The following is a 14,131-nucleotide window of genomic DNA, read 5'->3' on the forward strand; positions in this document are numbered from 1 at the left end:
AATTTCAAATCTTCCTTGCACACATACAAAGTACCTACTTAATTCCTTCAGCGTCAGGTTACAACAATCCATCATTCTGTCTATGATAAAAAATAAAGATGTCAGTCTCGGCTCCAGGAACAAAAAATAAACTTGAGAGAGGAAGAGACTAGCAAGGAGGGCTTCCCCTTCCCCTCTAGTGCCCATGACAGTTACTGCCTTCCGACCCCACGTGCAGCCTGAGTCCTCAACCTTGGCAGCTCACTACCAACTGATCAGCTGGTATGTGAGATAAAATGAATTTGTTTTCTGCATCGTAATTCTTTAGATGGCAAGTCAAGATGGATGATGGTCACACAAAGTTTCTCTTACAATGAGAGTTGGCAGGATTCTCTGTGGTGGATTTTAGACATTGAAAAAAGATGTTTGTCAACTTCGAATGATGAAAGCATCCAATAACTTCCTTTGTTCCCATTGGCCAATACTATCAGAAGCTGCTTCTAGCTGGTGGCCATGTACTCTAATAACGCAAGGGTAGGTGCGCATTCATATGGAAACCTTTCCCACAGAAGTAGGAAAAAGAAAGCTCCAACTTCACAATCACTGCTAAATGCATGTCTTTGAACACAACAATCTGCCAAATGAACTCAAGAAAAAAATGTGACCACAAGAAAACCAACTTGCCCCATTACATCAGACAGCAAGATTGTCTTTGAACATTTCTCCTCCAAAAGCTTAAGCTGACTGATATACAACAAGCATGCACAGAGCAAAGACAAGACATGTGCTTAGGGCAATTTTCAGAGCAAAAACCTATCTTTAGCAATAAAGATATTAAAAATAGTGCTTGTGCTCATTTTACTTGTACAGGAAGGTTTAAAAAGAAACTCTTTAGAGAAATGGAAGATCACTAATAACTGCAGCTTCCTGAACAATTAAAGGAATTCACAAGATTACAACCCACTGAGGAAATGACAAATATTTCTGATTTTTATGGAACGACTAAAAGGGCGCTTTTATCTATAGCATCTATTTGGTAAGAATCACTGTTAAGTAATGAAGCTATTTTTATTATTTTTCCACTTATTTCAGGAGCACTCAACATGGTAACAGTCTGAAAACTGGGGAAACTTAACATTGCTCTTTGGGGAAAATTAACATCCTAATGTTGTTTGGCCCTGGTAACATTAATAATATTCTGTATTAAAAGACAGTTGTCAGAGTTTTCTTTTTTACCTTTTGAAGTTGGATCTTGGAGCACAGTTTGCATTGTAGCAAACTTTTTATTTCTAATGTGTCAGCAGAAATGTTCTTTAAGTTACCTAGTCTAATTCTCTCACAAATATACTTTGTAAGGCTGTCCCTCTATGCATCATCCTAATGTTGTTTGGCCCTGGTAACATTCTGCGTGTGATGGTCTTGGTTGGAAAAATCTGCTCTTTTTAATAACTGATTCAATAAACTCTTGATGAATGATTTGTAGAATACAGTATGATCAGTGAGCAAGGTTTCTGTCTGTCATCACACACCCTATTCAATTCATCCACAAATGTTGCTGTGTCTCTCTCATGTTGCAGCTCCTTACGCCATTCAGAATAGCAATGCAGAGATCAATACACTCTCTGCTGAAAACAACAGAACATAACAAATGAATAATTTTATTTACAACAAAAGCCCCAGTCTTCAAATGGATACCACTGATGTTTAAATTCATTTTCATGCTCAACTCAAGAAGAGAGATAGACACAGCACAAAGCAAAGGGAGGAGGGGTAAGGAGAAGTATTAACCATAATGGTTCAAATTTATTTAAGCCATGAACAATAGCTGGGCTGCACTGAGACACATGAATAAAATGTTTGCTGCAGAATTCTGAATGTGTACTCTTCAAAATGATTCTATCACCAAGAAACTCTGAAAAGCATTTTCCAGTAACAAGAAATTAATGGATTAAAGACATTCTGACATATTATTCTAAGTGTTGCACCACAGAAGCCAAAGCCTATTCAATAGGCTTTAAACAGTGCTGGCAAGGAACAGAAGTGTTTGCTTCAGGTGGGAACAAGGAGGGACTGAAGTGGCTGTTCTGAGAATGAAGCAAACCATCCTGCTTCAAAAGCATATCTTTGGCCCCTGATTTGACAGTTCTTTTTCTTTCTCTGAAAGCTATGAAAAAGTCAGTGAGCAAAGTCATAAGAAATAAGTGTTAGTGGGGGGCAGCAAAATGTTATAAGAGCCACAAGTTCAAAGATGACATTTACAAGTCTCTCATGAATGGCACACTCCCCAAAGGGCACCTGAATGCCATTTTTAAGAAGAATTCATCAAACATACAAAACAAAATGTTCCATTTTACATAAAGATGCCAATATACTGCCCTTAAAACACAGATTGGTCCATTCACAAATTAACATGTAAAGAAATGGCAAAGAATCTTTTCCCATCTGCCATCAATTCATTCACTGCTTTTAGATTTAACTCCCTACACTCACACACTTGTAAACAGAATTGTAATGGACAAAGGATGAGGGGGAAGCTGGGAAAATCTAGCTTGGACATGATACTGAAACATCTGGAAAAAAGTGGTGACAAGATTTGGCCTCGTGCATGGGAATAGGGAAGAGGTGGGATTTCAGCACACCCTGTCTCCCTATTCCGTTAACTGGAACAATGCATATGCTCCTGATGTTTCCAGTCTCACTTTAGATTCAGTGAACATAATACATTTGGATGCTAAGAAAAAAGAGACGGGCAAGAGCAGGTCCCGTCCATAGGAAGGAAAGACTCGGTGCAGAAATAGGGATGCACATACTTCAGATACGAGGCAGACTGGACTATGTGTTTGATCATGGTACCTGGAACGGAGTATGAGCTCAGTAATAAAGTGTTGAATGAATCAACATGTGAATAAGGAAGTGAGTGTCACAAACAAAGAGGAAAGGGTTTTTTGGTTTTTTTTTTGTTCTTCTCCCTAGGAGGGTGGGACAGTTATCAAAGCACTTCAGTTGAAATGAAAAGGATGGGGAGAATCTCCAGTTGAGGCGAGAGGCAGGAGAAAGTATGGTAAAGGGATAGTACAACACATATTCAGGAAACAGCTGGAAAGAGGGGAGACTGAGCCAGTACAATGAAGGTCCTTAAAAACTATTCTAAGGAATTTGGACTTTATCCTCAAAAAACAGACATTCATTATTGGTTTACTCACAAGGGAAGAGAAGAATGATATGGTCAGGGCTGTGGTCCAGATAAAGTTATAGGCTGGATTGGAAAAGCCCAGAGGCAGGGAGACATCATAAATCTACATGAACCACACCTAAGGGCTAGACTAGGGCAGGCAGGATAGATCACTGGAGGAAGATAAAAGCCCACTCCAGACATCTCACCGTTTATTTATGAAATGTTAGTGGACAGAGCTATCCACATCTTCCATTCTCAAATCTCAGGGCAAAAGTCTAGAGCTTTCCGCAAGCAAATGAGTACCTTATTAAGCTGTGTCTCCCAGTTGTAACATGGCAGAGTTTATAAAGGTAAAGTCAAATAAAAAGTTACAAAATCATCACATAAGAAGGATTGTCTGAATACATTGTCTACTGGCCTGAGACTGTTTTAAATAGTGCAGATGTTAATTAGCCTTACAGAGTATACTGATTTTAAAAATGCTCCAGTTCTCATTGTTCTTATAATCAGAAAAGGTTAGATCCTTCTTGCTACCTTCCAAACAAACTGAAGTGTGTTAATTTTAATAAAATATTCTCCAAGTATTTACTCAAATATATAGTAACTGAACAGGGTTCATTTCCCAAACGGCAACACCAGTGCCATCCAGAAAGAAACTAGTTAGTATTCACTACTTGCGCACTATTCACACTACAGATATTTTCCTAAACATAGACATTTCTACTTTTCTTGAGTTCAGACTCACATATGCCCTGGTTTTATACATCACATTTTCTGAGTTTGTTAAAAAGTCTGAAAAATCAAGTCACTCTTAAGATATGAGTAAAAAAACTACAAACAAGAGTTCATTCCATTATTAATCATTTTAAAAAGTGGCCAACATGGCGAAACCCCATCTCTACTAAAAATACAAAAATTAACTCAGGGTGGTAGCGCCTGCCCGTGGTACCAGCTACTTGGGAGGCTGTGGCACAAGAATCGCTTGAACCCAGGAGGCAGAGATTGTACTGAGCCAAGATCGCGCCACTGTAACCTAGCCTGGGCTACAGAGTGAGACTCTGCCTCAAAAGGAGGGAAAAAAAAAAAAAAAGGGTAGTGCATCTGTGACCTCTCATTTTCATAGGAATGAGAGTGAATTTAGACAAACAAATCTTGTCTAAATTCACATTTTCATCCCAGGTCCCTTTATTTCTTTTCTAAAAGTCAATTAAAGCTGGCACGTAGAGAGAGATGGCATTTAAATCATATTCTTTCAACACCTTAATTTACAGACATTTTGCTTTTAAAAACCCCAAAGGAAAAAGCCCACCACAAACTTACAGCAAAATAAAATGTTACTTCAAGAAATTCAGGTCTTTTAAAAGAATTCAATACACAATTGGCATTAAACTTAAAAAATTGTTCTGTTTTCGAGGGCCTTTCTAAATCATTCCAGTACTTTTTTCAATAAACAGAAGAAAACAGTTTTCTAATATTATTTAGACTCATTTTATACATTTAAAAGAAGAGTTTTAAATATTAAGAAAAACTTACATATTTACTAGATTATTGCTTATTGGTTTTCTAAATTAATACAATTTATTTGACTAGAATTTGGATTCCAGAAATTTGGGAGTCTATAATACAATCACAATTATCTTTTGGTACACGCTTTTCTTATTTGTATTTCTTTTTTCAGCATACAATAGTTACATGGCTAGAAAGGAAGATTATTCATGAAGTTCTCAAGCACTTTCCACATTTTCACTGAAAAAAAAAATGCAGCTTACTCTGAAAAACCTCTTGGCATATTTGTACATTCGGAATTTCTAAGAAATTCATTTCAAAGCAAAATCATGTCTCAGTGTGGAAAATACTTATTATCTGAAAATATTAAATTTTATTCTGTTGCCTTCTGCTTAGTAAACTAAGTTAAGGAGGAAAGAGAAAAACATCCTGAAGAGTCAGTACAAAATTCATATGCACACAATCCAGGGTGATACTTTCAACAACATAAAAACAACTCCCCAAGCATTTCACCAATACTTGTTATTCCCACCGCAAAAGAATAAAGCTCCTGCTGAAGTCTGTAGGAGGAAAGACCGCAACTCAGTGGTCAGAGGGAAATAAAACAACTCTACCCACCAATGACACTGGCCGATGATCTATAAGCTGGTAGTTTTCCCAAGAGAAAATGTTATTTCAGGTCCTAATTTTTTTAAAAAAATTGTAAGTATATTTATATATATAAATTTAAATAAAACACACAACTTGAATGATCTCCAAGAGGTAAAGCAACAGTGTCAGTCTCAAATCCGCACATATCTTGCTTCCACATCACAAAGGCACCACCCAAGCTACTATTAAAATTCACAACAGATAAGTTGAAAACCAAGTGCCCGTGATATTCACTGGGCTCATTTCAGAAGCACCTATTTATTTACTCAGCTATGATAGTGAAAAGGTCAAGCAAAAATTCACCTCCAAAGCCACGGTTGCTAAGCAACTCTCTTCAGAAGTTCTGCAACATTGATCAAGCATATTACTGGTGCCACCAACTGGATTCAGAATAAATGTGCGTAACATCTTACCTGGTGTCTTCAAAATGGGAGGGAGATGGATTCTTTCTTTACCTTTTTGGACAGACTGGAGGCCAATCTTACATTTATATTCATTTGGCTGGTTAGGCTCAGAAGACTTTTATTTTTCCTCTCCAGATAAAAAAGGATACGTCCTGGTACCACAGGTTTCCTATTCACAAGAGCGAAGGACAGTTCTGTTTTGAGAAACACCACAGAGGGCTTGATGAGATGTTGGCCAAATCTGAACGACATGTCCTCACAGCTGAAGTCTAAAAGACAATGGATAGAATTCAAATAAGAAACTCAGCTCATATACCACCTTAAAGAAAGCAAATTCCATTACTACAGATTCTTAGTTGCAGAGAGGATGCCATTGAAATTGTTCCTCATTGAATGTTCACCAAGATGCATTCTGGGCAAGTCTTTCTAAAATACTCCACTCTCCCTACCAGTGTTTCCTTGATTAGAGTTAGCAATTTTCAAGCAGAAGTTTGCACTTGGACAACAAAACAGCCTTTCCCCTTTCCTCCCCCTGCACCTCACGGTGCCACCTTAACTCAAACCCACAAGGCCCTATTTGTCAGGTACTTATTTTTACCCATCTATTTTGTCATCTCTGCTAAGCTGAAAATTTTCATTAAGTATTAACTATAAACCTTCTAATTCTTAAATGCGTCTCTCAAATGGTTTTATGTTCATATAATAGCAATTTACAGCAAGTGCAAACACTGTCTGACCTTGCCTACAATTACAAAAATATGAGCACCCCCAGAGAACTATTCTAGCAAAATCTCCAAAATTAAGGAGAAAAAACAAATTTTTTTAAAAGGAAGGAAGGAGCAAAACGGAGTTCAAAACTAGAACAATTCCTGGTTGTAACAGGGCCACAAAGCAGCAAGGTACCTGAAATGTTCTGCATCTTCCTTTTGAGGGAACGCCATGGGGGGCCGGGGGCAGGAAAGGGAAGCTGAAGGGAATCTGGCACATGGCATAGCTGAGACAAGCCAAATCCATCTAGCACCAAGGAATGACTTTTAAATCAGGTGGATGCCAATACACAATAAAGTTACTTTGTGAATGACTAAGACGCACTTTGTAAATGACTAAAAAACACCATCCCTAGAAAACGATTTCATTTTTCTAACTCAGGAACAGCCTAGTACAAAATTGATGAACATGGATCACTCTATGGAAAAACAGAGAAAGGATTATAAAAAGGATGAAATTAGAAAATAGTTGACTATTTATTTTACTGTAAAATATGTATTTGGTTTTCAACCCCATTTCCTGGCATGCAACTCCTAAAATCCTTAGAAACTCCAAAGTGATGTCTTTTTGTATGCTAATGATTAACTGGTAGCTAGCAGCCTCTAAGAGTCTAGGTAGCTTCAGGATGGGACTGGTCACAAGAAGGACCAATGCAGGATTACAGGACTGGAACTTTCAAGCCCCACTCCCCACTTCCATGTTCTCCCTAAACCTGAGCTTCTGGATAGCTGAACACGAAGGTTCCTGGAGGATGGCTCGCCCTGGGAGAGCCCTGGGAGAACATGGAAGCTCCGTGCTCTTTCCTCCGTACCTCACCTTATGCATCTTTTCATCAGTATCCTTTGTAATATTTGCTGTAATAGACTGGTAAACCTAAGTATTTCCCTGAATTCTTTGAGCTGCTCAAGCAAATTGAGTGAACTCAAAGAAGGAACCATGGGGTCCCTGATTTACAGTCAGTCAGTTGGAAGTTCCAGAGGCCCAGACTTCCAACTGGTATCTGAAAGTCAGGGGCCAGTCTCACGGCACTGAGCCCTCAACCTGTGGAATCTGAGGCTATCTCCAGGTACATAACATCCAAATTCTTCTGAACTGAATCAAAGGACATTTAGCTGGTGTCCGCTGCTTGGTGTGTTTTGCGGGGGGGGACGCCACACATTTGGTCACGGTAGTAGTCTTTGTTGATTGTTGTCGTTGGTGTGAAAGCAGAGGAAAAACATGTTGAATGTATTTTTTTTCCTTAGACTATTTTATAAGGCACGTGAATAATGCATGATTGTTTAATGATTCTAATATTCTCAATGACACACAAGACAGAGAACTGTACAAATGTCATTTTCTATGGAAGAACCCATATAGCCAGAACTGTACACATTTCAGGTACTAAAGAAATAAGATGGGAAGGTTTGCCCCAGCGGTACAGATAATGGTTTTTAGAACATTTACAACCAGCTCATTAAAAACCCAACAGTTCTCAAGGGGAGATCCCTCCACAATAGCATCAACTTCACTTGGGAACTTATTTCAAATGCAAATTTTGAGGCCCCACCCCAGACCTACTGAACCAGAAACTTTGGGACAAGGGCCCAGCAATCAAGGCTTCCATAGTTGTCCAGGTGATTCAGAACCACTGACCAAACCCAACTATCCTCCCAATCCTTGGGCCTTTTCCTACAGAATTCCTGCCAAACAGCTGGCTAGTGTATGCTTGAATATGTCCAGTGATGGGGAGTTCATTACTCGTTCCTGCTAAGATAGTCAACTCTACAAATAACATAGTTGCTCTTTACACCAAGTCTATCTGTTTTTCATGACTTTATTCCTTGCAATCATATAAAACAAGTATCATGCAAGTGGCAGTGCTTCAGATACTTAGAGTTAGCTATTCTTCATTTTTTCTTGTTTTTCTAGAATAAAGATGGCAAATCACATCAACTATTCTACAAACAGCATTTGATTCAAGTGACCTGTGGTTATTTCCCTCCCCAGAATCTGCTTCCTTATAGTCTTAGCCATACCACTTTGATTTTTTGCTTTTAGTAACACCGCACCATATTCTACATGTGGGACTATTCCTACTACCTGGTTCTAGTGATGGGCATGTGACCCAGGCACCCATAGTCCTTTGACATATGATTGGTTTGGAAGTGGACACAGGACACAAAATGAACCAATCAAAGGCAAAGACATCCTTCAGAGTAATACTGCTGATAGTAACAAGGCCACTTTCTTTCAGTTGAGTTGCCAAACTGGTAGACTATGAACCTGAAACAGCTATGAGTTCTCCTTAAAAAGAGCTGGCTTGATATGAGAGCCAACACTGAGGCAAAGACAGTGAAGATACAGAGACCCATACCTGAAGATACTTTCTGAGCACCTAGATCTAACATTGCCAAAAGAAGTAATGTCCCAGAAGTTTATTTCTCCTTCAGGATAATGGAACAGAATTGACTTAGCACAGGCTCTAGTTGATGAGCTACATTATCATGAGCTCATGAAAAGCTCTTCTTTTTCTTTTCACTTTTCTTATCCTTTTCCTTTTTGTCCTCTATGTCCAGTCCCATTCCTTCCCTTCCCACCCCAGAAATTCACTTTTTCATAATTAATGTATTATTCAGAATCCTCTTTACATGTTTGTGTACATAAATTTTTGTCAAAAATACATAGGGCTCTTTTATTCATGGTTTTTAAATTTGTATGTAACTTGTAGTTTTTAAGTCTCATTCTTCTGTATTCTCTCAACATTGTTTTAGAAACTCATCCATGGTGCTATAAACAACTCTTTCACTGCATTCCACTGTAGTATTCCTGCCCACTCCTCTAGTACTATAGAGCTAGCTTGATTACAACCTTTTACCACAAGTTACACTGTGACTACCATTCTTATACACGTTTCCCTGGATTCCGATCCTAGCATCCCATTGTTGGGATTCAGGTCAGATACTTAGATTTTCTAAAATATATGCACCAGCTTGAATGCCCAGCAGCAATACATGAGGATTTCTATTTTCCTACATCCTTACCAGCACTTGATACTACTTCCTGCTTTCCAAGCTTTTAATTATTGAACGGTAAAATGGCGTCTCTTCCTTTTACTTCATTTGTCTCTAATAGTGATGTGTGTGTATATGCATGTTTCTCTTCCTAAAAAATTGCCAATTCATATACTTTGTCCTCTTTCATATTGCTCTCCTCCCTTCAATTTTCTAATTTTGTACAGTCCCTTGTATATTCTAAATATTGATCATGGTCTATTAAACACAATAATTATATTTTCACCATCTGTTAATTTCTCTGTTGTTCCCTCCGTTGAACAGAAATCATTCATTTTGATGTATTCCAAGTGCATCAATTTTTTTTTTTTTATAGTTTGTGCTCTGCAAATCTCTCAGAACAAATCCCTCTCTACCATAAGGTTGCAAATATATATATTTCTATATTTTCTTCTATTGACTTTATATTTTCATCCTTAACATTTAGGTATTTATTCCACTTGGAGCTTTGTTTATAGTATGAAATACAGAAACAGCTTCATTTTTCTTTTTGTGAGCCAATTTTCCTAGTACCAATTCCTGGGAATGATTACAGTTTTAAGTTCCCGTATACACACAGGAATAAGTCTAGACGCCTTTCTATTCTGCGTAAGAGCCAGATGCTGTAGAACAGAGGTCGCACTTTTTTTTTTTTTTTTTTTCTCTTTTCTGTAAAGGACCAGACACAGCAGGCCACACAGTGTCTGCTGCAATTACTCTACTTTGTCATGGCAACATGAAAGCAGTATGAGTAGGTGTGGCTGGGCCCCAGTAAAACTTTATTTGAAAAAACAGGCAGCAGCCCAGATTTGGTTTATAGGGGGAGTTTGCCAACTCCTGCTCTATATTGCTAATGTCTAAAGAAAAAACAGAGATCCTCTTTCTGTATTTATTATCCCATATAAATTTTAGCCTCCACTCTGCCCCTTTCAAAAAAAAATTCTTAGATGTTGATGAGACTGAATTTAAATTCTAAGAGGGGAGAAGGGAATGTGACATCGTCACAATATTCAATGGAGCCATTTATGAATGCTGCATTTATGCTCTTTAATACCATAATAAAACTCTTGTAATAGAGTTTTAAATTTCCCTTATATGTTTTATGCATTCTATCTTAGATTTATTCCCAGATAGCTTTTAGTTTATGCCACTATTATAAATGGTACCTTATTATTGCCATAGTTTATAATTAGTTACTCCCGATACAGTAGAAAGCTATTGATTTTTCTATGTTCTTATAGCTGGCAATCTAGCTGAACTCTTGCATTGCTTCTAATGGTTTCTGCTGATTCTTTTTTGTTGTCATTTTGTTTTGTTTTGTTTTTAGAGAGTTTTGTTCTGTCGCTCAGGCTGGAGTGCAGTGGCGCGATCTTGGCTCACTGCAAGCTCCGCCTCCCGGGTTCAAGGGATTCTCCTGCCTCAGCCTCCAGAGTAGCTGGGACTACAGGTGCCTGCCACCACGCCCGGCTAATTTGTGTGTGTGTGTGTATTTTTAGTAGAGACGGGGTTTCAACATGTTAGCCAGGACAGTCTTCATCTCCTGACCTCATGATCCGCCCGTCTTGGCCTCCCAAAGTGCTGGGATTACAGGCGTGAGCCACCACGCTCAGCCTTCTCTTTGTTTTTATATATATAATTTCACTTAGAAATAATGACAATCATATCTTTCATTGCAATTTTCCTACTTTTGTGTTTCTTTGTTGTACTGCGTTGGTCAGGTATCTGGTAATGTGTTGAGAAGCAAAAGTAACACAGGCATCCTTGTCTTGTTCCTGACCTTAAGAGGGCTGAGTTTAAACTTTTTTTTTTTTTTTTTTTTGTATTACAAATGATGTCTACTCTAGGTTTTAAATAGGAGCCTTTAATCAAGCTAAAAATATCCCTTCTATTTCAAGTTTTCTAAGAGTTCACACCATTTCTTTTAAAAATTGGTTTCCTGAAATGCTTTTCCTATATCACTGATGATGCAATTGCTTGTTCTGTGTCATTAATGTGGTAAACTACATTAGCAAATTTAAAAATAATACTTCACTATTCTTTCCTTATTATGATTAATTCAACTCAGTCACAAAGTATTATTTTTTAATATACTGCTAGATTTGGATTCTTAGCCTTTCGAAAGTCATAAGTGAAGTTGGCCAATAATTTCTCAATTTTTTTTTTTTTTTTTTGGAAACGGAGTGTCACTCTGTTGTTCAGGCTGGACACAGCAGCATGATCTGGGCTCACTGCAACCTCTGCCTCCCTGGTTCAAGCGATTCTCCTGCCTCAGCCTCCCAAGTAGCTGGGATTACAGGCACCCACCACCACACTTAGCTAATTTTTGTATTTTTAGTAGAGACAGCATTTTAACACATTGGCCAGGATGGTCTCGAACTCCTAACTTCAAGTAATCCATCCGCCTCAGCCTCCCAAAGTGCTGGGATTACAAGCATGAGCCACTGTGCCCAACCAATCTATCTAGTTTTTGTTATCAAGATCAAACATAATAGCTTGGTTTTTCTTTTTTGTTCCAAAGGGAGTTTATTAAACAAGCATTTTCTGTTTCATGAGAGTTAAACAAAACTCTTTTGTCAAACTGTGTCTTTTGTCCTGTGCCAGGAAGGACTAAGTTTTGATAATCATTACCATTTATTGTTTTCTGATTTACTTAAGATTTTTTTCTTGTATCAGTTTCTTAGCCATATATCCTTTTCACATAATACTGGTAAAAACTTATATTCTTTTTACTGGATTTAAAAATATAATCTATAATTATTTCTTGTACCTTTCTCCTATTGTGTTTATCGTGGTACATGGAGATGTTTTTTCTTTGTCTGTTATTCAAAAGTAAGACCTATCCTAGTAAGTTTTTCAAATAATGAACTTCTGTTTCTTTGGCTTTTATGAATTATTTTTACTTTATTACTGCATTTGTATTTCTTTCCTCTGATTTGTTTTCCTTTATTGTTTCTTTGGATTTACTATGTGGCAGTTTTTCTAGTTACTTGAGTCAAACCTTGGGCTTATAGGATTCCAGACTTCGTGTTTTTCTCTTGTGTAACAAAAGCTATATATTGCCTTGAAAGTATTCCATTAGCTCTATCTCTCACCTACTGTGCTTTTATTATCACTCAGCTCTAAAACTTTGCTATTCTTGTTATTTCCTATTTAACCTGAGGGTTATTTCATAGTATGTCTTTTCATTTCCAGATATGTGGGATGTTTTTCCTATCTTTTTGTTAATAGTGTCTGATTTCATAGCACTGTTGTTAGAGAACCTCTATGCTGTTTGTAGAATTTGAGGCTTCCTGACTCATTGAAAGTTGAAGCTTGTGTCTAATCCACATACCTTCTGAAATAAAGTATGCTCTGCTTTTGTTGAATAAGTTCTATATACATGAGAGATCAAATTGTTATCCAAATCTGTCCTTTTGTCTCATTGCTTCATTGGTTTCTGAGAGGACTGTGCTAAATTTCTAACTACATTTGCTAAATCAATGTCTTACACCATAAATCACTGTTTTCTGTACCTCAAAGCTACATTATTACATGTGGATATGTTCATATTCATTTCACTCCCTTGGTCTTGTTCCTTTTTCTTCTTTGTATTTGACAAGTATACATTTTTATACGTTTTTCCATTGCCTTACTGTTCTCTTGAAATTTTTTATAAATAAAATACTATAGCATCTTGCTTTCTATCCGTTAAAGAATCTGCTGGATAAGTTTAACCACTACACATTTACGCTGATTATTCTTTGAGCTTACTTCAGACATTTTATTTCATCTTTTCGTTTGTTTCACTTCACTTTGTCTCCTGTCTACCTTCCACAGGTTAGGTCTGATTTTTCTTTCCCCATGAGTACGAAAATTATACATTCTATTTTTATTTCAATAGTGGTTATTCTTATTCTATCCATAATAATGCTCAATATTTTAAAGCAGATCAATATCTTTATCCTTAGTATATTCTTACCTCCTTTCATCTCTTCCAGATATCATACCCCATCTTCCCGATGCCCTAACTTCTATGAATTGATATTGTTATAATTTCAAATAATGATTTATATGCTTTTTTACCCACCATGCCTCTCCCCCCACTTACTCCAGTGATTGTATTTTCATTTATCTTGTTTACAAAGATGTAAGGACATGCCCTTCTCGCCAGGCAGCTGTGGCCTCCAGCACCACCTGCCTCTTTTGAATCTTACTTTCCCTTTCTGGCCTTTAGCCCTCCCTTTTCCTCAAAGCTCTGCTACACTTTTGAGTGGATAAAGAGTCTCAGTTCTGCCACTCTCTTTCTGATCTTCCAGGATTCACTGAACCTTCTAATCCTCAGATACTTCATTTGAAAATAGTAGATAATAAAGTATGGAAAGCATGTTTTCTTGTCTGCCACGTGATGTAGGTATCCTTAAATACTAATTTTTTTTCTCTTTCCCTACCCAAATCTAAGTCTATCTCTTTTTTAATTGTGGTAAAATTATCCCCATATATGCTGCTAATACACGTATTTCTTCAAGTTTTAATTTCAATGAAGAAGAAAAATATTCTAGGAACTCTAAAAGGTACAAAAGCATGAAAAAGATTAAAAGTCAAGAGTTTGATGGGAAAATTTGTTCATCTCCAGGATC

At 37.4% G+C, this 14,131-nt stretch overlaps 1 protein-coding gene across 32 annotated transcripts in view; it reads right to left on the reverse strand.

Annotated features, from left to right (window-relative positions):
* Nucleotides 1-14,131, reverse strand: part of LOC105483059 (fragile histidine triad diadenosine triphosphatase) — a 1,492,666-nt gene that overhangs the window by 788,441 nt on the left and 690,094 nt on the right. For all 32 annotated transcript variants that reach the window (XR_011620120.1, XR_011620124.1, XR_011620122.1 and 29 more), the window contains one exon: nt 5,865-5,984. Coding sequence is in view for 27 of the 32 variants with exons in the window: in XM_071092017.1 (XP_070948118.1) it covers nt 5,865-5,984 (120 nt within the window). In the remaining 5 variants the exon portion in view is untranslated. The remainder of the gene's footprint in view (nt 1-5,864; nt 5,985-14,131) is intronic.

This window comes from Macaca nemestrina, chromosome 2, assembly GCF_043159975.1.
Source record: "Macaca nemestrina isolate mMacNem1 chromosome 2, mMacNem.hap1, whole genome shotgun sequence".
In the NCBI taxonomy this organism is placed as follows: Eukaryota; Metazoa; Chordata; class Mammalia; order Primates; family Cercopithecidae; genus Macaca; species Macaca nemestrina.